Source organism: Eleutherodactylus coqui, chromosome 8 (assembly GCF_035609145.1).
Source record: "Eleutherodactylus coqui strain aEleCoq1 chromosome 8, aEleCoq1.hap1, whole genome shotgun sequence".
In the NCBI taxonomy this organism is placed as follows: Eukaryota; Metazoa; Chordata; class Amphibia; order Anura; family Eleutherodactylidae; genus Eleutherodactylus; species Eleutherodactylus coqui.
This window is the reverse complement of record NC_089844.1, coordinates 177447615-177475380: the sequence shown is the minus strand read 5'-3', so window position 1 is coordinate 177475380 and position 27766 is coordinate 177447615. Positions and strand designations below refer to the sequence as shown.

Below are 27766 nucleotides of genomic sequence, written 5' to 3'. Positions count from 1 at the left end.
AGCAGGTAGAGCGCTCCTCCGGTTCTAAGTGCGACAGTCACCATAATCTGGTAAATTCATCTAATTTATTTTCATATAGCTCACACAGATGCCAGAGGGCAGCACAGAGATCATCATCACTGGATCAATCCCTGTCCCCATTGGGGCTCACAAGCTAAATATGGGGAGGAAAGAAAAAACAAACTCCAAGCAGATTTTACCCTTCATCAGATTTAAACTCAGGGTCCTAGTGCAACAGGATAACAGTGCTGGGCTACCATTCTGCCCCCTAATGGACAGAACTCTACTTGCTGTCTTCCACATAATGCACACACCATCAACAGATCTTGTATTTATTTCTTACTGAACATTCCCTTGGAATGTAGGGACAGAGCGCTGATGGCAGAAATCACAAATATCATTATAAAAGATTCACAGAATAACAATAAATGAACAAGATGGCGACAGATCAGAAATTAGGATGAAGAAATGGGGCTGACAGTACTGGAAACAGATAAGTGGCTGCTCAGGGGCCGGACCAGTTGTCAGCAGCTCATTACATCACTCAGTAGGCGGGGTTTACAGTAGATAATTAGATAGACATAAAGATATGTGGAACTGCTACACCTAGGCGGTGGTGTTATATAGTCAAGTGCTGTTATACAATCCTGTGGTGTTATATATTGTGGTAGTATTATGTATTATGGTGGTGTTTCCATGAGGTTCGGGGGTCATCGTGATGTACGTAAGAAGAGTAGTCCCTGGTACAGAAGTACTTTCCGGTGCACGAGTGGATAACCATATGATTAGGCTGATCAGCAGAATTACCACAACGAGGAAGATGAGCACGTAGGGGGCGAACTAAAAGAGGAAAGAACATCATGGTTACATCACCACCGACAACCAATCAAAACATTGCTCAGCATGACCATATAGCGAATTCTGCTAAAGGATTAGACATATAGAATTTCCTGACGATGTACCAAGAAGTGCCAAACTAAAAACCCCATGGTAATTGTCCCACCCTCTACCATAAACACTGCCTCATCTTCAATGTCAAACCTTGTCCTATCCTCTACTATAAACACCCTCCACCCTCTAAATCAGTTCCTATCTCACCCTCTATCTCATTGCCCTATCACACTGCTCCACCCTCTAGCCTGCCCCCTTCCTCACCCATTAAAGCAAACACTGTTGCACTCTCTACCCCAGTTATTGACCCCCTTGACCCTAAACCATGCCTCTCCCTCTGCCATGGTCAGTGCCTCACCTTCTACGCCAAGCTCTGCCCTACCCTCTACCATAAACTTTACCTCATCCTTTACCCTGGTCACTGCTTCACCCTCGACACTCAACCCTGCGCTCTACCACAAACACTATCTGACATGGAATCCTGGTTTCACCCTCTACCTCATCTGTGTCTCACCTTCTACAACATTGACCCATCCTCTGCTCCATTCACCCAAAATGCACATTTCTACCTTAGTATATATAGTTAACAAAGATCTACTAGATCAAGTGAAGATTATGTCCCCCTACTGCTTTCTTACTGTCATGTCCCCCAATCACATGACCGATCTACTAAGGTCGAAACATTGCATATTTAGAATGGAGGAATAAAAGTTTTTCTTCTTTTTTGACAAACCCCTTGAATGCCGTCACATCATTGACTCACCTTCAATCTGAAGTACTGCCCCATCCACCGCCCATACTTCATCCCAGTCACTGCTACACCTTTTGATGCAAACACTACCCCACTCTTTACTCTTGTTATTGACACTCTCTATCTTGAACTATATCCTACCCTCTATCCCAAATGCTGCCTGTCCTCGACCCCAAACACTGCAGCACCTTCTACCATAGTTACAGAGAAGAGCGTCCCAGAAAGGGGGCCAATAGGAGTGTGAGAATGGAGTAGGTGAAAAGATGTATAATCCAAGTGACGCTTCATTTCATGATGCAAGATCAAGCCGGCAATGTAATGTGTTTCGAGGTACACAGACCTCTTCCTCAGACAGCCGGGTGACTATAGTTTATAGCAGATCAAAAGGTACATAGGGAAAATAGCAGATTATTAGAGATGAGCGAGCATACTCGTTAAGGACAATTGCTAGATCGGTTGCTCAGTTCAGGTGACGGCGCGGGTGACAGGTGAGTTGCGGCAGTCAGCAGGAGGGAGCGGGGGGGGAGAGAGGGAGAGAGAGATCTCCCCTCCGCTCCTCCCTGCTCTCCCCCGCCACTCCCCGCCGGCAGCCGAACCTTTGCTCCCGAGCGGGCAGGTACTCGCTAAGGGCAATGCTCGATCGAGCAATTGCCCTTAGCGAGTATACTCGCTCATCTCTACAGATTACGAGGAGAAAAGGGACAAGATAAACACAAAGACAAAAATATAATAAATCAATAGGAATAAATTTAAAGTATGACTAGTATAGTGCAGATGATTCTTATGGCTTCCATAGATGTATGTGGAATATAAAACAATGTTCATGTATATAAACAACTATACAAATACAGAATAAACACAAGTAGTAAAAATCAATATAAAACATATAAATAATGTGTCCATATGTAATTCTTAAGTAGATGGGAAATGGAACGTGGGAGTTGTGGGGGGTGTACATATAGACGCCCCAATGTCTGGAAGGATAAACACTTACTTTATAATTTCTGGGTTCTCCCATCCTAGGTAGGAGGGGCAGCTGAACCTAGAAAGGATGAAAAGATGGTGAAAATAAAATAGGAAGTAAGAAATGTGTATAACGGGCCGGGGAGGGAACTGGTTGGATTTCAAAAATGAATGGGACTAGAGGGGAAGAGGGATAGAAGAGAGAGAGAAAATACACACAAATGCCACTGCAAGGGGCAATGAGGGTAAGAAAATATATAAAGCAATGAAAAGGTAGGTGTACACATACGCCTTATATATATATATGTTTGCATTAATAGAAATGGGTGCATGAAGTGTTGTGATGGGGCTGGTGGGACTCCCACCATAGTCACTGCTCCGCCCTCTTCCACCATCACTGCTGCACCTTTTCATTTTAGCTTTTGTCTTACTCTAAAAAAGCAAGGCCAGCGAGTCTACATGACCTCACATAGGAGCTCGATGACCATCCAGGGTCATAAGTTGTCTCAAGTTTTGTTTTTTTCACATTGTAGGTCAATTTATAGAAAAGTGGACAAACCCTTTAAGATCTCCCCCTCTTCCTAGTGCATCTATCTGACAGCATTAGCCAATCTGAGGAGACTGTTGGGATCGAGGAACCTTCTGGCTTTCAGACACTTTTTCCTTGCTCCCATATTTACAGAATCCAGGAGATGCCCTTTATCCTGTACTCTCAGGAGGCTTCCACTCCGGGGTGACGGTTTCAAGGACTGTGGGGGTCAATTGCTTTTATGCTAACGTCACCCCAAATAAGTAGAACTGCAGGTTTAGGGCCCTTTTTCACTGGATGATTGTTGGGATTACACAGGAGCGATCATCGCTCACTGAGTGGAGGCGGACATCGTTCTGGCCTGGCTGCCTGCATAGATACATGACTGCCTGCCTGTGAACATATGGATGTAAGTTTATATCTATATGCATGTATGTATATATCTGTATATACTGTATGTGCTGTTATGTGTATTCTCACAGACACAGATGGCTGCTGGTTGTCACATTTACACAACGGGGAAGATTTATTATTGAAAATGGAAGTTTTGTAGCGAAATTTCTGACCATGCCTTGAACCACATTTACGATGTGTTTAGACACTTTCAGACACTTTTTGTTCAAATCCTACAAAGGAACATTCCGTTATAAGAAGGGGGCGTGGCCTAAATGTGACATCGCGTGCCCACAAATGCAGAAGAAGGATGGCGTACTTTGTGTTGCAAGCTAAGCCAACTAATAGGTGGTATGAAGTTAGACTTAATGACATGGCCTATTTTGGACTTAAGGACGCAATGATTTTTGGCAGATTTTCTTCTCCATTTTTCAAAAAACATAACTTTTTTATTTTTCCGTCGATGCGGCCGTATAAGGGCTTGTTTTTTGCGTGGCGAACTGTAGTTTTTATCTGTGCCACTTTTGGGTTTCTGCGGGTCGGTACGGTTACAATGATACCAAAATTATTTTTTTTTAAAGATTTTTCCACTTTTCCGCAATAAAAACCCTTTTTTTGGAAATCTTTTTTTTTTCTAAATTCAAAGTCCTGTAACTTTCTTATTTTTCCATGGACGGAGCTCTATGAGGGCTTATTTTTTGCGAGACGAGCTGTAGTTTTTATTGGTACCATTTTGGGATACATTCAGCTTTTTTGATCACTTTTATAGCGTTTTTAGTGAGGCAAAATGCTAAAAAATTAGCTTTTTTTTTTTGACAATATTTATTTATTAAACTGTAACATGTATACATTTCTATATTTGTTACAAAAGAATAACATTTTGATTGACACGAAAAAAGTTTTCCTGTCTGAAGGCATCCCAAGTTCCATCTGTATGCTGAGGACCAGGAAGACAACATGAAACAAAACGCTACACAACAGCATTGTTAATTATTTAAAACAAATCCACCGTGTCCTTTATGAGGACCTCACTGATGGCAGCATAACGTAGTGGCAGAAATACTGATTTCAACAGCCTGTCTCTTACTGGGCGATGTGCAGTAGTTTTTAAGAACCTAAAGGAATTTTCCATTTTGCCTCAGTTTTTTAGCGTTTTTTTCAGTCAAAATCATGTGCAATTTATTGTTTGTGTCGTTATGGACGCGTAAATACCAAATATGGGGGGGGGGGTAATTTTTTTTCCCTTTTTTATGCTAATATGAGAAAAAGCATAAAAAAGGGTTTTTTTACTTTTTTTTTTACATTTTTCTTTTTTATTCATTTTTCTTTTTTTTTACACAACTTATGTCCCCCTGGGGGACTTACAACACTGTACTGATGATTGCTGTGATAAGGCATGGCAGGGCTACTGCCCTGCTATGCCTTATCATTTATACAGCAATCACAGGCTATGGCAATACAGGACTCCAGTGTCTGGTGTCCTGTTGCCATGGCAACCAGCCGGGCTCCCTGCGACTATATCGCGAGAGCCCGGCATCTTCACAGAGGGAGCGCGCTCCCTCAGTGAACACCTCCCTTGCCGCGATCTGCATAGATCGCAGCAGGGAAGGGATTAACAGCGGGGGGCGCATCTCAGATGCACCCCTGCTGTTGCAGCGGGAGGCCAGCTATGACTGACAGCCGGCTCCCGCTGCGGGATAGCGCGAGATCATAAGTGATCTCGCGCTATCCCCAGGACGTACGTTTACGCCCTGTTGCGGTAAGTACCCAGCTGCCAGGATGTAAACTTATGCCCTGGAGCGGGAAGGGGTTAAACATTGACAGATTTATTATCCACTGGGATAAAGTTTGCACTGACTATTAGACAGTATTAGTAAATCTGCCCATTGATGTAAGTGCAGCACTGGTGCCCATCAGAGCTGGACATGTGGCCGTGTATAGCTAGATATAGGGGTTCTGGATGCGCCATACGCTGTGTGCAGTCTGCGCAGTCTGTGTTTGGCACTTACAAGGTTGGACCTTTCCTTGGCACCTGTGGAGAAGAAGAAGAGTTTCTTGTTAAAATTTGACAATAGTTTTGTATTATCATCTCCTAGTATTCTATCTTTATACCATCATATAGTATGTCTGGTAGTACTATCTCCTAGTATCCATCATGTCATAGTACCCTCTCGTAATATCGTCTGGCATCTTGTAAGGTCCATCATCTCATAGTACCCTCTTGTAGTATCATCCTGCACTACTGTCTCATAGTACTCATCATCTCATAGTATTGCCTCGCTACATCATCTCACAGAACAGTCCCATAGTCCCATCTCATAGTATTGTCTGCTAGTACATAGTATCGTCTCGCAGTATCTACGTAGTATCGTCTCTGAATAGGCTTCATTTCGAGTGACCATAGAGCTGGATGACCCCCTGATTTGTCTGTGAATCGTCCCATTACCTTCTACCACCCTCTTCATATCATTCAGTGTTCTCAGGACATGGGCTGATGGCTGGTATCCAAGAGAGGCTTTATCTGCGGAGCTGAAGAGGAACAGATCCTCGGCGAGGTTTCTGATTTTTGGCTGAAAAGTGAGAATTCTAGCTTTCTCCTCCTCGTTGCTGCTGTCCAGGTCGTCGATCACAACCAGAACATTCTGCCTCCCTAGAGAGAACCAGTGAAGAGAAGAGTAGATGTGAAGGCAACGAATGTAGTCCTATACTGAGTGCTATATGTACACTCCTATATTGGTTGTTATATACAGTACTGTCCAAAGGTTTTAGGCAGGTGTGGAAAAAAACTGGAAAGTAAGAATGTTTCCAAAACTAGAAGTGTTAATAGTTTATTTTTGTCAATTAACAAATTGTACTGCTCTCATCATGCTTCACTGCTGCCTGCTGACACTCCTTATTGTACGGCTCTCCATCATGCTTACTGCTGCCTGCTGACACTCCTTATTGTACGGCTCTCCATCATGCTTGCTGCTGCCTGCAGACACTCATTATTGTACTGCTCTCCGTCTTGCCTACTGCTGCCTGCAGACACTCATTATTGTACCACTTTCCACCATGCTTCACTGCTGCCTGCAGACACTCATTATTGTACCACTTTCCACCATGCTTCACTGCTGCCTGCAGACACTTATTATTGTACTGCTCTCCACCATGCTTCACTGCTACCTGCAGACACTCATTATTGTACCGCTCTCCACCATGCTTCACTGCTGCCTGCAGACACTTATTATTGTACCGCTCTCCACCATGCTTCACTGCTGCCCGCAGACACTCATTATTGTACCGCTCTCCACCATGCTTCACTGCTGCCTGCAGACACTTATTAACGCACCTCTTCAGGGAAGCATACCAAATCTCCTGACCTAGTCCCTCGCCCCTCCCTATGGTGCTCCATCCTGTTTGCCTTCTGATAAATGATCTGTACATAAAATTTCCTATTGCCTGTGTTCCCCACCCCCTGCACCTCCTGTACCACCCTCAACCCATTTGTGTCTAACCCAATGTACCTTATATTGTAATTGTTGTATTGTTTTGCATTTATCCATGCCTGAAAGCGCTGCGGAATAAGTTGGCGCTATACAAATAAAGATTATTATTATTATTATTACTTATTATTGTACTGCTCTCCACCATGCTTCACTGCTGCCTGTAGACACTTATTATTGTACCGCTCTCCACCATGCTTCACTGCTGCCTGCAGACACTCATTATTGTACCGCTCTCTACCATGCTTCACTGTTGCCTGCAGACACTCATTATTGTACCACTCTCCACCATGATTACCTGCTATCCAAAGGCACTCATTATTGTACAGCTCTTCATCAGACTTCACTGCTGCCTGCTGACACTTATTATTGTACCGCACTCCACCATACCTCACTGCTGCCTGCAGACACTCATTATTGTACCGCTCTCTACCATAATTCACTGCTGTTTGGTGACACTAATTATTGTACTGCTCTCCACCATGCTTCACTGCTGCCGGCAGACACTCAGTATTTTACCACTCTCCACCATGCTTCATGGCTGCCTACAGACACTCATTATTGTACAGCTCTCCATCATGCTTCACGGTATTAGTGTATCTTGATGCCACCAGGAAGTACTGGTGGAGTCAAGACTGACTGCCTGGTGACACCCCTTCAAGGTTATTGGCTGCAGAAGAAGGCTCGGCAGTAGGTCCTGGCAGGTTAGTATTATTATCCATTGTCCTCTAGCTGAAAACCCCGCTGCTGCTCCCCCCAGCTGGTAAAACATCTCCCCACGGCTGTTGTTTTTTCCCCCGACCCTGTAATCGCCAATCCTGCTGTTACTTACCCGGGCCTGGGTTCCCTGCTACATAGTAACATAGTATGTAAGGCCGAATGAAGACATTGTCCATCTAGTCCAGCCTGTCTATCCTACTGTGTTGATCCAGAGGAAGGCAAAAAACCCCAAGGCCAGAAGTCAATTAGCCCTTTTGGGGAAAAAATTCCTTCCCGACTCCCTAATGGCAATCAGACTGTTCCCTGGATCAACCCCTAATAGTTCCTACCTGCCTATATACCAGGATTGACACTTAACCTAATATTTATATCCTGTAATATCCTTCTTCTCCAGAAAGACATCAAGTCCCCTTTTAAACTCCTCTATGGATTTTGCCATCACCACTTCCTCCGGTAGAGAGTTCCACAGTCTAACTGCTCTTACAGTAAAGAACCCCTTTCTGTGTTGGTGATGAAACCTACTTTCCTCTAATCGTAGCGGATGTCCTCTTGTTACCGTCGTGGTCCTGGGTGTAAACAGATCGCGGGAGAGATCCATGTGTTGTCCCCTCATGTACTTATACATGGTTATTTGGTCGCCTCTTAACCTTCTTTTTTCTAGAGTAAATAGTCCCAATTTGGATAGCCTCTCTGGGTATTCCAGTCCCGTCATTCCATGTATTAGTTTAGTCGCTCTTCTTTGAACCCCCTCAAGCACTGTGACATCTTTCCTGAGCACCGGTGTCCAGAATTGTACGCAGTATTCCATGTGAGGTCTGACAAGTGCCTTATATAAGCAGCTGTAGCTGCTTATCTCTCCGGGCGCCCCACTGCAGCTGTTACGTCCCCAGCGGTGTGTTCTCAGCCGCTGCTGCTTCTCATAAACGGTCTGCCGCTCCATTGTGTTCTGTGCGGCGCTTATGTCTGCGGACTGCCCACGTGACATCTTCTGTCCCGGCTCACTTTGGCGGCTCCCCGGCCCTTACATCCGCTTGCTGCTTTTTCCACGGACGTTCGCCGCTGCTACCTCCGATCAGCAGTGAGGCTGTGCGTTGTCTCACCTGCGCCGCGGCGGGGGAACAACATCAACGGCACTGCAAGAGGTATTTATGGCTCCTCTAGATATTGATTTTTGCCAGCCGTGGCTGGTTAGGGTTAGGGATGATTTCCCTTTTAGAATAACATCATTAGTTGTAAATGCTTGCATGTTACAACATAATCTGTAACCTTAACCGGTCACGGCTGGCAACAATCAACATCCTTCTGACGTCAACCGATAGGGAGCAAGAGGTGTAACAGGGGCGTTCCTCCTGTCAAACCTCTAGTCTCCTGGTGGCATCAAGATGCACTAATACCATGTTTCACTGTTTCCTGCAGACACTCATAATTGTACCGTTCTTCACTATGCCTCACTGCTGCCTGCAGACACTCCTTATTGTACAGCTCTCCACCATGCTTACTGCTGCATACAGACACTCATTATTGTACCACTCTCCACCATGCTTCACTGCTGCCTGCAGACACTCATTATTGTGTCACTCTCCCCTATACTTCACTGCTGCCTGCAGGCACTCATTATTGTGCCGCTCTCCACCATGCTTCACTGCTGCCTGCAGACACTCATTATTGTACTGCTCTCCACTACGCTTTACTGCTGCATGTAGATGTGAAACTGTCTTCCACAACCTCACCTTTGTATGTACCGTAAATGTTCAGTTATTCTTATTTTTAGTTTATGGCTTGTGCAGCCTACATACTTCATTTTACATGTAGGACATTCTATGATATAAATGATGTTTATACTTTCACATTTTCTATAAGTTGAAATGGAGAAACATTGAGACATGAGACTATTACTGAAATTAAATGTGTTACGAGTTCTACTACATGTATTGCATCGGGATTTACCCCAATTAAAGGACCCTTTTTGTTCCAACCAAGATGAGCTTTTTAAATTAGAAGCACTTGTTAAAAAAAGGCTTTGAGATTTTTTTCACGGAGGAGCAGCCATTCTTTGTTTCTTTGAAAGTATAATAGAGGAGATCACAGCTCATCCTCCTGACTGTGTACTTATCGTCTTTAGCTTATTTAGGTGAATATAGAAGATAATGATAATTAAACTGTCCCAAGCAGAGTATTACTTTAGCTAATGGTGTCCTGTTGCATTATGGGGTTAATGTGAAAGTGAAAGAAAAAACCTCACCATCTAGATGATGCCTGATAAGTATTAGATAGGAGGCTGCACTGCATGGAAGGGGCTAAAGTGTCAAAAAGAGACCAAATGGGTGTGACAGGCAATCAGGTGAGAGGAGGGCAGGGATAGAAAAATGTGTTTTCGCCAGAGTGGTCATTTAAGAACTTCCATTGTCGTCAATGATTTAATGGAGTTCAGCTCTGATGCAGTAAACTGCCAGACAATGGTAGGAGATCTTAGGTCCCACCCTTTGACATGACTCTACAGTTAAGGCCATCCTGGAAAAGGGCATATGTACCCAGCCAGCATTAAAATAAAGCCTTGGACTGTGGCTGCGCAACTGCAAGAGAAAGCTCAGTTTTTAGGGGGAGAGTGGGGAAATGATATAAAAGCTGAGAAATAACCAGTGCAAAGTGCGCCAGAAGCTTTTAGAGAGACTTTGATGCAGCAGATAAAGAGAAGAGCAGAGACTCCGATCCAGGCATCCAGCCTATTGAAGTGGTAGAGGCCGCTGCCACCATGGAGCATGGCACAGGCCGCGGAGCAGACTCAATCTATCCAACAAGTGGAGTGACAACTGAGAGTGGTCTGGGCAGAAGGAAAGGTGCTATACTCCAGTGGGCTGCCACGATCTTAAAGGACCAAGTGCTGCTGAACCGAAAATTATACAGAGTGCTGCGGAGGCCGATGCTGAGAGCTGACTGCCAAAAGTATTGCAAGAGTCTTGTACTGAGTGTAATATGCTGGGAAGGAAAGGACTTTGTCAACGGGAAGGAGTGCGCTGCTGCACCACCAGCTTGGGAAGCGCTGCAAAAGACCGGGCACTATGGATAAAAGTGGTTATGAGTACCAATCGTGAGTGCACTCTTTTCCCCGGTTCAGCTATGTAAATAATCATCTGTTAGGCTGGGGGTCTCGGAGCTTATGGGACTATCTGAAAGGGTTAATGCTATTGAAGTGTTAAATGTGGTGCCATCTTTAGTGAAAGGCCTTGCGTAGTTCGTAATAGGATGATTTAATATCCTGCACTGAGCAAGGGGTTGGACCAGATGACCCCGGAGGACCCGATAACCCTGGAGGTCCCTTCCAACTCTACCAGTCTATGAATCTATGTTTATTACGGTTGTTATGGCGCAGTAAGCCACTCGGCAGATAATGAAAGTATAGACTGTTAGTAAGCAGCATTGCATATTTTGAGTTATACGAGGGGCTGCTGATAAGTCTTTGGCTTTACCCAGAAAGAAACGAGATAGGAAGATGAAACTTTACATTTATTCCACATACTGTCCACTGATAACAACAAACTTCGGTATTCTAAGTTCTGTAAGCTTTGCAAAAAGAAGGATTTTGGTTGTGCCTCAAACCAGTCATCCGTAGCAGCCATGGCATCAGAAATGGTGTGAAATTTGGTACCCTTGGTGTTTCTTCAGGTTTGGAAACAGATGATAGTCGGAGGGAGCTAGATCTGGTGAATAAGGTGGGTGGTCAACCAGCTGGAAGCCGAGCTCCACCAGTTTTGCTATGGTCGCCTGTGCAGTGTGAGCAGAGGCGTTGTCTTGCAGGAACAAGATTCCTTTGGACAGCTTGCCGCGCCTTTTGGCCTTCAGAGCTGCCTTCAATTGGTCCAAAAGTTCAATGTAATACCTTGCATTGATGGTGGAACCATTTTGAAGGTAGTCCACTAGCAGCACGCCCTCCTTATCCCAGAACACAGACGCCATCACCTTAGTGGTTGAACTTCTTTGGGCGAGGAGAACCACTGTGCCTCCACTCTTGACTGCTCCTTGGTTTCAGGCTCATCCATAGTAACCAGTCGATCCAGGAAGTTCTTATCAGTCTGGAAACGCTGACAAATGGACCGGGGAGTTTTCACTCACATACTTTTCTGGTCTGTTGTCAAACATTTGGGGACCCACTTTGCAGATAGCTTCTTCATGTTCAACTGTTCATGGATGATGACACAAACGTATTCATGAGAAATCCCCATGATGTCTGCTATTTGTTTACCTGAAATTGGCCGATTCTCCAGTATGAGGTTGTGCACGGCATTGACGATCTCCGGAACAACAACCTCTCTCGGTCGTCCAGGACATTCCTCATCATTGGTGCTGAAGTGGCCCGTTTTAAATTTGGCAACCCAGCTCTTAACTGTAGAATATGAAGGGCATTGATCCCCCAATGTCTGCGACATATCACCATGAATATCCTTCGCAGACTTTCCTTGCAGAAACAAGAATTGTATCACTCCTCTGCTCTCATTTGCTGTGAATATCGCCTTAGACTTATCTTAGCTGAGATACAGAACTGGATCAGATGTCACCAATTAGACCAGAAACACCTTCAGATGTTAGGGCGGCTAGTGGTGTCCACGAATTGGTTAGGACGATTGTGGGCAAGGTTCGATTTTCCATCAAGAAATTATTTAAGCACCAGATTTTGTGGCTACAAGGATCCCCCTCTCAGTGGTTAAAAAGGAAGATTATTTATTTTATTAATGTTAAAAAATTAATAAATGGCTGCTGTGGCCAAATTATCCGAATAATTTTGTGTGGTGTCATTCTTTAAGGTAAAGGTCGGTTGGCTACAGAATGGCTACTCGGGTCTACCCTGGTCATGTTATACTGCTATGTAAGGGGGCAGTGGTGAAGCTGTATACATGCGATGGAGAGGAGGTAGTATGTGCACCTATGGAGCTTTGTTAGGATAGCTTTCATTTCAGGGCGTTGTAGGGATATTTTGGGGTCACCTTTGAAAGTAGGGATGCCGGTAGTACAAGGTTTTACTGCTATAACATCTTCCTGCACAGTCGTCTCTATTACAGAAATCATTGTGAGGGACATTACAACCTCATGTGTATCCTCCCCTTATTGATATGCTGCTATCCCAGTGAGTGTGAGAGCGCAGCAGAGTAGGGCAGACGCGTTTCTCACATGAGTAGTAGACATTATTTAAAGTACTGTGTTTCAGCCCAACATGGCGGAGGGTGTGGGGTGTAAGCTTGTCTGCTTATATTGGGATTGTTCTGGTAGACTACATGACCTCCAGCATCTATTGTTGTCTGTTAATAGTGTTCGCTCTCTAGCACCATCCCAAGTACTTGTAAAGGAACATTTATCAGCAGGAAAACAAGAAAAGAAAGGAGGAAAACAAGGAAATATGGGGGATGGCGCTTCGAGACCAATGGTCTAAGAAGAAGGAGAATAAAGCCAGTGCCCAGTCCCGTTATTGGCCTCATGTCTTCAACCTCACAGGCCTGCGCCTCCAAGGGAGCAAGGTAAGAAAAGTAAGAGGTCCACTGTACTATGGTGGCCACATTTCTAGCGCTTTGTCCATGATACCAAACAGCAGTAAGTTAGTGTGGGAGAAACCATAGTGTTTGTACACCATCTTGTTCCCCACTCCATTGTCTAACTTCTGTGACACACGTAATCAGGTATTTTATAGAATCAGAAGTTTACAAGGCCTGAAGAAGAAAATCTGTGACTGACTTTCGCTCACACGAGTGTCTACTCAGGAAGACTAACTATGAACTTTGTTTTGGAAATATACTCTACTTAGCAAATAGTAAAGCAGATAAGGAGTTTTTTTTTAATTTCATTGTATATATATATAAGTAAAGGGTCACAATTACACCTGTGAGGGACACCAATGAGATAGCCACTCACACAGCCTCTTAATATAGAGCGGGGTGGCGGTATTATTGTTTCTTGTCACCAACAGAAGTAGGGGTGGAGACAAGATACAGGCTGCTTGACTGGCCAGACATGCCCCCTGTTCGTGATTGGTTGCACCGCTGGCTCCCCTTGCTCGGGCTCACAGGTACTGGCACTGAGCACTGTGGTTTCCTGCTGTGAGTGTCCCACTGCTATCCCCCACTGCAGCCCGGACTGTTGCCACTGGCATCCTCTCAGCAGCGGTGCTGTAACTGTGGCCTCCCATCTCCCCTTACCATTAGCAACCCCACTGTGACTCTCTCTGGCGGCTTTACTCTCTCAACGGCAGTCCCCTTTATCTGGCTGGCGATGACTGTCCCTAGCAGCTGTACTCTCCCACGTCCGCTCTTTGTACCTGCCCCGCTGTCGGCCGTCCGACTCCTGATGCAGTGGGGGAGAAGCCAGCACGCAGAGCCAGCGGTCGGCAGATGTCAGCGCTCCTAGCGGCCGTGCGCCTCCTGATGCAGTGAGGGAGAAGGCAGCTGAGAGACCCGCCGGTTGCCACATGTGAGTGCTGCTGAGCGCTAGTGAGGCCCCCACACGCCTGAGACACGCAGCATGGGGGACTACAGTTTTGGCAGCAGCGGCGGGGTGTGGGTTCCCCAGCAACAGTATTTTGCTTTTTGCTGTGCAGAAGGGTTAGGGATTAGTTTTCCAGTGAAGCCTACATTATTACCTGTAACATAGAAGCATTAACAGCAGATAATTTAAGGATAACTGCAAGAGTTACCCTAACCCTCCTGCCCAGGCAAAAATCACTAGACAGCCTGGTAACACCTTCCAGGACCTTGCAGAATTCAGCCAATCGGGAGCTGGGGGTGTGACAGGGGCGTTCCTCCATGAAAGCCCTGTCAAACCCCTTGCTTCGGGTGGTGACAAGATACAATAATACCTGGGGTAGCTGCTTGGTGTATTCTCCTGCACAGAGTAGATACAAAGTGTCAGACCACTCTAGTACTTGTAGTGCGCCATGCAGACTAGCAACCTATTAATGATGCCATATCAGTTCGCCAGGCTGCCCTGCACCTCAAAAAGTGCACCACATTGTTACTGCCACCCTGGGTTCCCTCAGCGTTTAAAAGCCGCACTGCATGCTGAGGAGATGGCAGTTATCTGCCCTCCTGTTTTTGGGACACACCTGTAGCGCTCCATTGTGTGGAATACTTGGGGTGTGCAGGAGGGAGTCTGTGATTTTAAGAACAACTTGCCAGTATACTGGCCGCACCCTACATGACCAGATCATAGTCCTCAGCATGAGGGGCATTCCTAAAAAAAAAAATACACCACTGCTTTTTGCATTTCATTTTTGTATGCAAAATAATGTGATATTCTCCGGTTTCGGCTACACCAAGTTTATACAGTTTTTTATGTGTTACTATTTTTGGACACTAAAACCACTTTTTTAAATAGATTTGCTTTTGTGTTGCTGCATTTCAAGAGCCGTAACAGGTTTATTTTTCTATCGAGCTTTATGGGGGCTTGCTTTTGGAGGATGAACTCAAGTCTTAATTTACTCCAATTTTTAGGAACTTATAACATTTTGATAACTTTTTATTTAAATTTTTTCTGATGCAAGAATAACAAAATCTGCAATTTTGACAATTACCGTGCAGAATAAAAAATATGTTAAATTGATTGATATACTTTCTGCTACTTTTTCACACTTTTTTTTTTTTTTTAAAAACATGTGTTTTTACTACAATTGTTTCTCATGGCTTGCACGGTGCGGGTTAGTGCGAACACAGTGATATCAAATTTGTGTTGAGTTTTTATATTGAGCTAAGGCCACTTTCGCACGGCCGTGAAAATTGTGCGAGATTTGTACACTGTGAGACGCACAAATCTGGCACGAATATAAACTCTATTCCTTTGAATGCGATGCAGGAAAAAAATCGAGGCAAGTTCCCTCGGAATGCATTGCCCTATGTTTTCAATGGGGCCAGAAAACATATTGCAGGGCGCGATGTGCACGCGAATGCGATGCAAGGTTTTCTATTGAAAACAATGGGAAACCCTCACCACGCCGGAGCATCGCAACTGTACTGAAGTGATGGGAGGCATTTTTTACACAAAAATGCCTCGCATCTGTGGGGACATCGCATGTGCGCAATATCGGACCGCGTTTCATGGCCCAATATCACACTCGGCCGAGTGAAAGTAGCCTAAGTGGGGGGAGTTGGGGTTTTGACTGCTGTTTTTTGTTTGGATTTTTTACACTTTACTTTGCATTTAATTCTTGTCCCACTACAAGACTTGAAGTTCAGCACTTTTGATTGTTTTATAATGTACTTCAATACTTCAGTATTGCACTGTATTACGGCGTATAAAGCTCAGCCAGAGGCTGAGCCATGTTAAGCCTGGTTTAGACACAACGATTATCACTCAAAAGATGTCTTTTGAACGACTTTTGAGTGCTAATCGTTGTGTTCTTTTACAGCGCAAGGTGATCGCTCAAACGTTGAGCGATCACCTTGCGCTCCAAGTAGGGGAAGCAGAAGACAGGCAGGGCCACTTGTCTTCTGCATCCAGCTGTTCTTTGCTCGGAGCGCCCAGCTGTTATACAGCCGAGTGCTCCGAGCAGGGTTGGAAGAACACAGCTGGACAGCTGTGTTCTTCATACCCCACCTGTGTTCAGGAAGCGGGATACAGCTGAAACAATAGTATCAGTTGTATCCCACTGTGAATTCATGATAAGGTGCATCGTTATCTTTCAGCATGCTGAAAGACTATGTTCAGCGACTGCTTAACAAAAACTGCACAATGTCAGTGCTGTTAGACACAACGATTATCGCTCAAAAGAGGCTGTTGAGCGATAATCGTTGTTCTTAATGGGCCTTAAGCCTCCTGAAATGGCAAACCCAGAGGCCATCTTCAAACCTGTAGTCACCCTGAGATCACAGTCTGGGGGTCAGATGGCTGACAGCAAAGCCGCCTCCCTCTGTCAGCCCTCTACATGCCACAGTCGCATTGACCATAGCATGTAAAGGCTTGAAAGGCTGGGATCGGTGGTTTTGCTGGTCTGCGTCATTACAGCTGCTGCCAGGCTGTCACCAGACAGCTGGACACTCCCGCCCTCTGGCACAGGAGACCCATGCTGGTATTCTCATACAGCACCCTAAGAAGGTGTATGCATCAGTATAAAGCCCTTTAGTTGGTGCCATAAAAGGCATATGGGCAGTTGTTAAGGGGTTAAAGGTACATACACATATCATTAACAATCCTATCAGCAACACTAACATCCCACCCCTTTACATCACATCTCCAGCTTTGGGGAACACAAAGGTTCAAACTAAGTGACTAAAAAGACCACACAGTGGTGATATTGGGGTGCTGCTAGGGTTAAACCCACTAAAGACAGAGTCAGAGCATAAGGAGTGGTTGTACCCCAGAAGTGTTTCCTAGTGGCAAACACTATCTTAGTTGGTCTATTTGTAGAAGGGATTGCGCTGCCAATAAATGTGGGAGATGAGGATTACACCGTCATATCCATGTATGACCATTACCTGCCTCTTCAGGGATCACATTAAGTGAGATACTATATCTTCAAAGTAACCAAGAAGCAAGATGGGGAGCCAGTAGGACCTCTCTGACTGCAGGACTGTCATCAGGGAAACCACCAACCAGCAAAAGCCAACTGAATGCAATATCATATAACCAGAGGTGAGACAAAGTCCCCACAATCTGATGGCAGAAAGGGAACTTGTAGTTTCATCCTGGGCCAAGTCAACCTTAGAGGCTCATTTGCTAAGGCAGACAGCGCCCCAACGCGTGACAGTCCTAATACTAGCCATACTCTACTGGACCTACACCAAATGGTACAGGCAGACGGTCACAGACTGACTACTACTAATGAGATTTGGGTAATTCTCACCGTGAACAGTGTTGAGATGCTGCAGCTCCATATCGTACAGGGAGTCGGTGACATCAGTGACATTGATCCGTCCTCTTGTCTTTGAATGGTAGAGGATGGCAAAGTTGCACTTAGAAGCCTCCTCATAAAATGTCAGGGAGTTGTTTGTGATGATCACAGACCGGACGTCCCGCACATTTCTGCTTTCCAAAAGTTGTCCACTCAGCCACCGATAACAAGATTCATCCTCCCTCGAGAAGATTCCAACCAGCGTCATCGTTACCTGCAATCTGTAGGCGGCCCTAAAATAACACAGAACCCCAAAATATGTCGATCAGCAACAGAGCTCCGTGCCACCAGCAGCACCATGAAGTGTTGGACATAAACTACAACTAGTCAACAGCTGGAACTAGTGATGTCGCCAGACAAATAAGTGATGTCAGCACACCAACAAGTGATGTCACCTATGAAATGCTCGGCTGTGACTGATTGGATATCAGTGGCTCATAATTGACAGCTCCAGGAGAGGCGACCACAGGGGACCTCCGGCTGCTCATCCACAGAGTTAAGAGGGTCAACTTTTTATATAAACCCCAGCTGACCAGGAGGACACTGCAGAGAGGGAAAAGGCTTTGCTGATTTCTTCTAACCATTGCGGTTGCTGATCTTTTTATGGTCCTTTCATACGGGACGATTGTTAGACGCTTTCACACAGGAGCAATGATTGCTTATTCGTCGTTCGGTCGCTGTCTGTGTTCACATGAATCATTATCATTCCGATTCTGACAGTCCAGCGAGGATCTGAAGGATAATCATTCATGTAGAATGGCCCTTATTTAGTAAATGTTGCCGGATCATCTACTTTTATAACCCTGCATTAAAGGGGCGTTCCTGCAGCGCCTGTTAGGGTGTCAGTACTCCACAGTGTGTCCACGTATCAACCACAATTAGCGTTTCTCAATCTAAGGCCAGGCTCACATGAGTGTATTTAAATTGAGTATTATGTGGGTGATGTACACATGTATATGAGTATGACAGCATGCATGAGATATGCTGCCATGCCCAAGCAAAGTCGCTGCCATACGCGGCAATATGCTGGTCCATACCATGGAAAAATGCTGCGTTGTATGCACAGTGGTTTACCACATACTTATTGGAGATTGCGCTAAGGCCACTTACACCAAGGAAATCGTGCAAGATTTGTGCGTTGCAAGATGCTTATATCTCACATGAATATGAACCCCATTCTTCTGAATGCGGTTATATACATGAGCAACTTTTTCCTACATCGCGGTGCGGGAACAAAACGTGATATGTTGTATCTTTGGGCATTCCCTCGGATCGTTGTTTTCAATGGGAATGGCATTGTTCGATGTGAGATTTCCTATTAAAAAAAACAATGGGAAACACTTGCTGATCCTACTTCACTGGGTAGGATCGCTACTTCACTGAAGTGACGCCGGGCGGTTCTAACACAAAAACGTCTTGAATCCGCTGGGACATGGCACGTTGGCCGACACTTGGCCCGATCTCACACTCGCCTGTGTGAAATTAGCCTAAGATGTAATATTAACCCCTGTGGTTCCTGCAGCCCCTGGGACGCCTCCGCCTAACATGTACAATACCAGGAAATGTCAGAGAATAAATACTTGTCCTAATAATTTTCCGATTGCCAAATTGGAATCGGGAAGGAGTATTTTCCCTTAAATGACAATAATTTGCTTCTACCTCACTGTGGTGTCTTGCCTTCCTCTGGATCAACATGTGATGGGGCGGGGGGGCAGGCTGAACTGGATATTGATGGACTCATATACTATGTTCTCCCAGCAGTATTCAAGTGAGCTCAGAGGTGAATCCCAGCTCCTATGCATCATATACATTGTATACAGGACTCGTATTTAGGATACATTGTATATAGGACACATTCCATGTATGATACATTATATACAGGACTTGGCATATTTAGGATACATCGCATAGAAGATGCAATCTACATGGGATATATTATATATAAGACATGGTAAATAGAGTATACATTATATAGAAGACACATTGTATATAGGATACATAGGGCAGAGTATATAAAGGAAAGATTGTATATAGGGCATAATGTATAAAAAAAATAGTGTATATAGGGTACGTTGTTTACAGAACATGATATATATAGGATGCATTGTATATAGGACATGGTGTGTATGGTATGCATTGTATAGGGGACACATTGTATATAGGGTACATCATATACAGGACACAGTATTCATAGGGTGCATTATATATAGGACACAGTGCATATAGGGTACATTGTATACAGAATGTGGTATATGTAGGATGTATTGTATACAGGACATGGTGTATATAGGATTCATTATATACAGGACACAGTGTATATAGAGTGCATTGCATATAGAACATGGTGTAGATTAGATACATTGTATACAGGACACAGTCTATATAGGATACATTATATACAGGGCATGGTGTATATAGGATGAATTGTATATAGGACACAGTGTATATAGGATATATTGTATACAGGACACAGTGTATATAGGGTACATTGTATTAAGGAGACAGTTTATACAGGCTGCATTGTATACAGGATGTGCTATATATAGGATGCATTGGATAGAGGACACAATCTATATAGGATACATTGTTTACAGGACACGGTGCAGATAGGATAAATTGTATACAGGACACAGACTATATAGGATACATAATATACAGGACACTGTGTATATAGGATACATTGTATATAGGACACGGTGTATACAGTGTGCATTGTACATAGGATGCAGTCTATATAGGATACATTGTATATAGGGCACAGTGTATATAGAATACATTGTATGTAGGACACCATGTATATAGGATACATTGTATATAGAACACAGGGTATATAGTGTGTATTGTATATAGGACACAGTCTATATAGGATGGATTGTATATAGGATACATTGTATATAGGACACAGTATATATCAGATACATTGTATACAGGATACATTAGGTTCACTTACCTGGTTCTCGTTGATTTCAGCTGTTTTAAGATAGGTTTCCTGTCTCTGTGATTACACCCTGTAATCTCATACAGAAAGTGAAAGGAGCTGCCGGAGGAGGATGATGAGGAGCTGCCCCCTCCTTCCCACTCCCCCAGTCACATTAATACTACATACAGGACGTTCCTCACATCATCAACAGCAGTGACTTATATGCTTACAGTAACTAACCGAATGATCTACTCTATATAGGAAGGACCCATGCTTTCCTATCCGGTTTTCCCTTACCATTTTTCTTCTACTTTTGCCATTTCTTGCCTTCCTCATCCGCACTGTCTTCATGGGAGGATTCATCAGGACTGGAAGGCAGCTCTTCTCTCCATCCTTCTGGTTTCCTCCTCCACATCACTATCCCTCAGGATCTCAGCAGTGGGCTTCATGTTCCTGCGAGGAGCTGCAGACTCTTCCTTACTCACACTACTCATTATCAAGCTCCCCTTCATCCCTTTTACTCACCTCCATGTTTTCTGTGTAATTTTTACCCCCATCATTCTCACCCTTTACTATGGCCAGACTGGTAACATCTCTCGTCCTGGGGGAGGATTAAGAGGAACTTGGCAGCTTAGAGGACTACTGGCACCTCCATCCAAGCCAGCAGGGGATCACCCAAGACTTGGCTTCTTAGAGATAGCCTCCTCCAAGCCGCCAGGTCCAACCCTTCTTTAGTAATGTGGGAAACAGAACTTCGGGCTGCACGCATGGAGAGGCCTTCAGCCCCGCCCCGTCCCACCATACGCAATGTAATCCCGACAAAAGAATTCAAGTGTGAAACATTAACAAAACTTTGACAGTAAACAGAATTTATGATCCCACCCACACAATGGCCCTGTCCCTGTCACCATATTCTCAGATCCACTACTCACCACTCGGGATTGCCAAACTGCCCCCCACATCTGCCATGTTTGCAGTGTGGCCACTCAGCACTATACAAGCCCCTTTATTTAGGCTTTTCTCAGTGCCACCCAACAGCGGATGACCACCACACTTTTTCCTCCACCTCCCTGGAAAGCTTGGGATCACCTGATGTTGACAACCACCACATGCCTAGACGCACTGCAGGGCCCTTCAAGAGGGCATACACCACTGGGAAACCCCCCTTCTTTTTACCCACTGCAAGACCCCTCTGGAGGTCACCTGACACCAGATAACCCCCACACTTAAAGACCTCGCTGTCAGATACCACCCATCACCACACTGCCCATCATTCCTCCTGTTATCACGAACCAAGTGAGTGCCTAGACCAGGATTCCTAGCACTCTCCCTTCCTGTGCACTGAGTCCACATTAGCAAGGTCCAGGCTGGGTCAGATAAGGAGGCTACCCATACAGCTACCCCCCTCCCTTGGTTCAGATGCTTGCCCTGGGAGGTTGACGTACCTGTACTCCCCCTGGGTGATCATTTTGACCTTTTTTATTCTTCTTAACCCCGGAGAACCATTGAGTTATTCACAAAACAGAGACCCACCAGGGGATTCCAGGTGCTTTATATATGCCATTAGCTTTCCGAGCTTGAAATGACGATAACTTGCCCGTCTGGCTTTCCACTGTCTGCAGTTCTCTGCAGCTGAGACCCTTTAACCCAGTCATCATTGCATAGTTTCTCTGCAAAGGGACCTGCCCCCTTAAAGATGGCCAATCTTCTCTCACCAGGGTGAGGAGCTCTTCTTTTAGCTTTTCAACTGCCTGGTTGTATTGGGCTCTCCTTGCTCAACCTAAATTGTTGGACAGTAAACTGTCTGTCTGTAGCTCCTCCTGGAGCCTTTTGATGGTGCAACGTCTGAGAAGCGGGCCCACAGCTGAGGAGACAGCGGGGTAGATAAAGGCTTTGTCACAGGGCTCTACCATCTCCTCCCCTGGGGGTAGCTCAAGACCCGACTAAGTTACTGCTGGGGAAGGTCACAGGGAAAAGTAACCAGACATAACCTGTAGTCTTCTTTGTCATGCATGATGCCACCATTCCGTACTCTGCAGTGAATCTTGGCGATTGAATAAAGTAGTCCACGCACAGGGAAACATTCTAGGCAAACCAGGAATTGTCTGTAATGTCCACTTACTGTAACTTGTTAAACTCGAAACAACATCAGCAGTCTGGCATAGATACAACACAATAAAGTGGTGCGACAGGGAGGATTCTCGGGGTAATACTGATGATCCACAGTCCCAGTTATCTGTGTGATCCTGCTCCCGTCAACTCTCTCTCTCTAACGTTTCACCAGTCCACACTCACATTACTTGTCATTCAGCAGTCCTCCTCTCACTCAGTGCTGTGATAGCACCAGCACATCATGGGTAGATTGGTCCCAGGCCAAGTAGAAGGGAATTGCTCGGCTACCTCCATTTTCTCCACACACAGACCGATCAATGTCTGTGCGTCTCACTCCCTGACTTCTTACTTGCAGACTTAGACTAGTCAGACTCCTGCAAGAAGGCAGAAGACTCTTGCACTACATCTTGCAAACACATATATACAACACAGTCACATGACACACAAAGGGATACATTTTCCAGACATAACCCAGACATTAACCCATTCAGTGCTGCAGAGGTGCAATACACACTCAAATGCATACCACACATAAGACACTGACAAGACAAGGGCACGAGACAAACATATGACATTATGGAGGGGCCCCACTGACTCTAGGCCACTACAATCGTGCTGCTGGCCTCAAAGTACTCCTGGGTTCTCACAGCTATCCTGAAGGCAAAGCTGTTTACATCTTCCAGGGGTAGGACAGGGGTCTCCTATATAAGAACCTGCTCTTGCTCCAGGGGGCCTTTGCTGGAACTCCTTGCAGCTTAGGTCCAGGAGGACTAGCATCCCTCACCCTGGTTATTCTGATGGCCACCTTGAGTGAACTCCAGGAGGGGCACAGGAGACACATCGCTACGTCTTGGGCTAGATCTCCTCAATCCCTCCTGGGTAGCCAGTTGTAATACATCCCATACTTCACTGGCCTGGCCCAGAGAGTGGGAGTTAGTAGGCTTCCCTCTAACCATAACCCAGGACTTCATATTCTCCTTGGTATGAGGGAACAAAAGCCCCAGGCCCTGGAGTTATGTCCCTTTTAAACGACTGCATGAGCGCTGATGTCACCGCTAGGTTGTTAGCGCTCAGGCAGAGTGTTTAGTCAGGTAGATGACCGCTGACTATTCTCTCACCATTACATATTCTATGGGAAGCACTGAGCAGGGAGCGTTTACACTCAGCGACAAGTCGGCGATCCAGCGTTGATTTTCATGCTAGTTGAGTGAGCGACCAGCAAATGAATAGTGCAAGATGGCTGTGCATATAGATGCGACGATTATCACGCAAATTCTTTCTTTTGAACTAATTTTGTGCGATAATTGTTCCGTTTTAATGGCCCTTCAGGGAAGGCTCAGAGCTGCAATCACCTGCACACAAGCTGAACCGGAGGCACAGGGAGTCCGGCGGTGCATACAGCAGCCACGCAGACAGTACTACTCTGACTCCATGACTGGGCCGCTGTGTGAGCCGCCGTTTCACTGCATATGGCAGCAATTTTTTGGGGACTGTACATGGCAGCGAATCTCACACACTCTGCCAAGCGCAGTCTTCCTGTTTTTTTATTAAATTTCCTTTCATTGGATCCATTCACCACGTATTATGTGCGCGTGCAACGCAATTAAATTATGCTTGTGTGAGCCTGCCCTTAGGCTTGAAGGCACTATCACTACTGTATGCCTGGTCTTGCCTCTTCTCCATAGACTTCTGTGCACGAGGAAGACACTTTGGTGGGATTTGCTGCTTGATCTGCACCCATGATTTGTCACAGGAGGGGAATATATTGGCAATGTAACATTGAGCTGAGGTTGGTGGAGCGCCGACACGTGGTCCTTGCAGCTGCACTTTATGCATTTCAAGCCCTTAACAAGGTCCAGTAGAGCCGTGGCGTCTGAAACAAGCCAGAAACCTCTTCATGGGTTCTTTCTGATGCACTTCTTAAGGGGACGTGGTGAGTGTCTGTCTTCGGCCGGGTGCACACTACCCATGTGGCGGGTAGTGCCTGAGAGGCTCGAGCACAACTTGCATCAGACAGTACATGGGGACCGGTTGATGTGCCGTCCGACTTACGCACAGACACGTTATTTTTCATCCATTATACAAGCAGGAATATGACATACGATGAGGTTTTTCATGGATCTGTGTATAGAAGCGTCAGTGTGCATAGCCTCATATCACTATAATTGGGCTATCTGCTGTCTGTGGCCCCGAATACGCTAGTGTGCAGGTGTAGTACCTCAGAGTTGGATACCACAGCACTTTTGTGGCCACTCCTTATGACAATGTGTATATGTCTTTAAATGTTTTTTTGTGTGTTAAACCTATGTGCTCCTGCAACCTAACCCGCAGTGTTCTGGTAAATCACCCTAACCTCCTAGCATATGTCAGTCACCCTGAGCTAGCCTAGGGATTGGTTACCTAGCTAGCTAGTTGCTAGGGAGCCTATAATTGGAGGATAAACCCTCTGCACGGGTTGAGTGAGAGCAATAGTATAAAAGAGAGAGGGGTAGAGCTTAAGGCAGTCTAGAAGATTCCAGCAGAGTAGAGTCAAAGAACATCTGAGCAGCCAGTGTGGTGGGAAGCAAAGTGTGAGTACAAAAAGCAAGAAATGTGTTGAGAAAGACAATCAGGAAAGACATTTTATGTAAAGAGGAGAATAGAGAAAGAGGGATCAACAAGTAGAAACAGAGCAAAGGCAAAGAAGTAAAAGGAGATTTAAAGAGACAAAGTCATGAAGCAAAGTAGATGAATCAACTAATGAGTACAGAGGAGCATTCCTGTCTCTGTCTCAAACAGTCCTAAAACTAGGAACAAGAAAATGATAAAAGTGTGTAATTGTAATATCTCAAAGCAAAGAAATAGAAATGTGATGTAATGCTTTTAGGGAAGAACCCTCTTAAGTAATAAACTGCTTTCCTGCTTGCACCTTCAATCCTGACTCCTGGAATCCCTTCCCACCAACTAAATATCAGCAATGAGGTACCAAATCACACTCCCAGGGGTAAGGATTGGCAATCCCTTTTTTTGTTTATTTCTCCAATTTTTATAATTATTATTTTTTGTCCAGAATGGGTCCCTACTAGAGATGAGCGAGCATACTCGCTAAGGGTAATTACTCGATCGAGCATTGCCCTTAGCGAGTACCTGCCCGCTCGGAAGAAAAGATTTGGCTGCCGGCGGCGGGGGAGAGTGGGGAGGAACGCAGGGGGGATCTCTCTCTCCCTCTCTCCCCCCCGCTCCCCCTGCTCACTGCCGCAACTCACCTTTCACCCGCGCCGGCAGCCGAACCTTTTCTTCCGAGCAGGCAGGTACTCGCTAAGGACAATGCTCAATCGAGTAATTGTCCTTAGCGAGTATGCTCGCTCATCTCTAGTCCCTACTGATATATGAACTGACGTCATGACCAAACACCATCTTACCCTACCTGACTCCGCAGGTATCACCCCACCAGGAATTATCATCTTACCTGACCCTACTATGTGGGTAGCACCTTAGGAGAACTACTAAGGTCTAACGTCAATTTATCATTGTGTAACCCTGCGCCAGGCCACGTTTCATTGGAGGGGAGCAGCAGCACCATCCTGACTACCATCATTCGCTGCCCTCGCCATCGCACCCTCTGCAGTCTGGCCTGTTGCACAGGCAGTCTTAGCCAGCTGAATTTCTAGGAGTAGATCGCTGAGTTCTTGAAATTTCAGATTGCTCTTGCCTAATAGTTTTAGAAAACCTTGCAACCTTTTGAACAGAGCCTTCTCTGTGGCTTCAGAACTACCAAAGCTTTGTTCTAATCTCTCCAAAGCAGCAATGAGGCCTGGCACTGGATTTCCAATGTGGACAGATCTGAGTCTCTTGATATGTTCTATAGACTATGGTGTGAGCCACCTAATTAGCCAATCTTCAGCGATGCCAAGGTCACTAATTGTGGTTCTGAAGGCACATTTCCAACTTCTGTATTTTTTGGGCTGGTCATCAAATCTTGTGAAGCCAGTCTTAGTAGGTTGCCCACAAACCATGTACCTGGTAGAAAATGACAAGTCTGTTATCTTTGGTTTTGGGCATGGAATTGTTGGTTGAGTAGTGCTGATCATGTTGTTTGTGGTGTTCTGGCTAAGAGACACAAGGAAATATGGGGCTGCATAGGCATTCAACCCAGGAGCTAGTTCAAAGTTGATAGACAGAGTCACCCATGGATCTTGAACCAAGGGGTAGCCAGAAGTTCTATATCTTGTTGACATACTAGTTTGAACCAGGGCATCCGTGAGTTGCACTTGCTTAGGTACGGTGTGCCGTGGTGTGAAGAAGTATGGAGATGAGTAATGGATAATTTGTTGTGTTGACTGCAAAAGTATCAAGATGATCTGTGTTGTATTTGTTACTCAGGGGTTAATACAGTTTAGTCTGAAGCTCGTAGAAGCAGTGTGACCTTGTAGTGAGGCCTGGAGTATTTCCTGGAGACCATATTTAGTCATTAGTATCCGCATTCTTTACTTTTATCAAATGTAATTAATGTATGCACACGTCACATTATGTATCCGTCAGTACTTAAAGGGGTTGTCCCGCGCCGAAACGGGTTTTTTTTTTTTTCAACCCCCCCCCCGTTCGGCGCGAGACAACCCCGATGCAGGGAGGTAAAGAAAGCTCACCGGAGCGCTTACCTGAATCCCCGCGCTCCGGTGACTTCTCTACTCACCGCTGAAGATGGCCTCTTCCTCCGTGGACCGCAGCTCTTCTGTGCGGTCCACTGCCGATTCCAGCCTCCTGATTGGCTGGAATCGGCACGTGACGGGGCGGAGCTACACGGAGCTACACGGAGCCCCATAGAAGACTGCAGAAGACCCGGACTGCGCAAGCGCGGCTAATTTGGCCATCGGAGGGCGAAAATTAGTCGGCACCATGGAGACGAGGACGCCAGCAACGGAACAGGTAAGTATAAAACTTTTTATAACTTCTGCATGGCTCATAATTAATGCACAATGTACATTACAAAGTGCATTATTATGGCCATGCAGAAGTGTACAGACCCACTTGCTGCCTCGGGACAACCCCTTTAACTTCTGTAATGATTTGCTACTTTTAGGGTGTTGTCTCGCAGGTGCAAAATACTGAGGAACAGCCACTGACACACTTACCACACACTGGGAGGCTGCTTATGTCA

General features: G+C 45.4%; 1 protein-coding gene across 1 annotated transcript; it reads right to left on the bottom strand.

Moving 5' to 3' along the window:
* Positions 1–46: 46 nt before the first annotated feature.
* LOC136577705 (uncharacterized) lies at positions 47–20865 on the bottom strand. The gene is made up of 6 exons (XM_066577623.1): positions 20815–20865; positions 17550–17830; positions 5974–6177; positions 5537–5559; positions 2637–2684; positions 47–840 (listed from the first exon to the last, which is right to left on the bottom strand). Exons 1-6 carry the CDS (start codon positions 20835–20837, stop codon positions 628–630), a joined length of 792 nt encoding a protein of 263 aa, XP_066433720.1. The 5' UTR covers positions 20838–20865; the 3' UTR covers positions 47–627.
* Positions 20866–27766: the final 6901 nt, after the last annotated feature.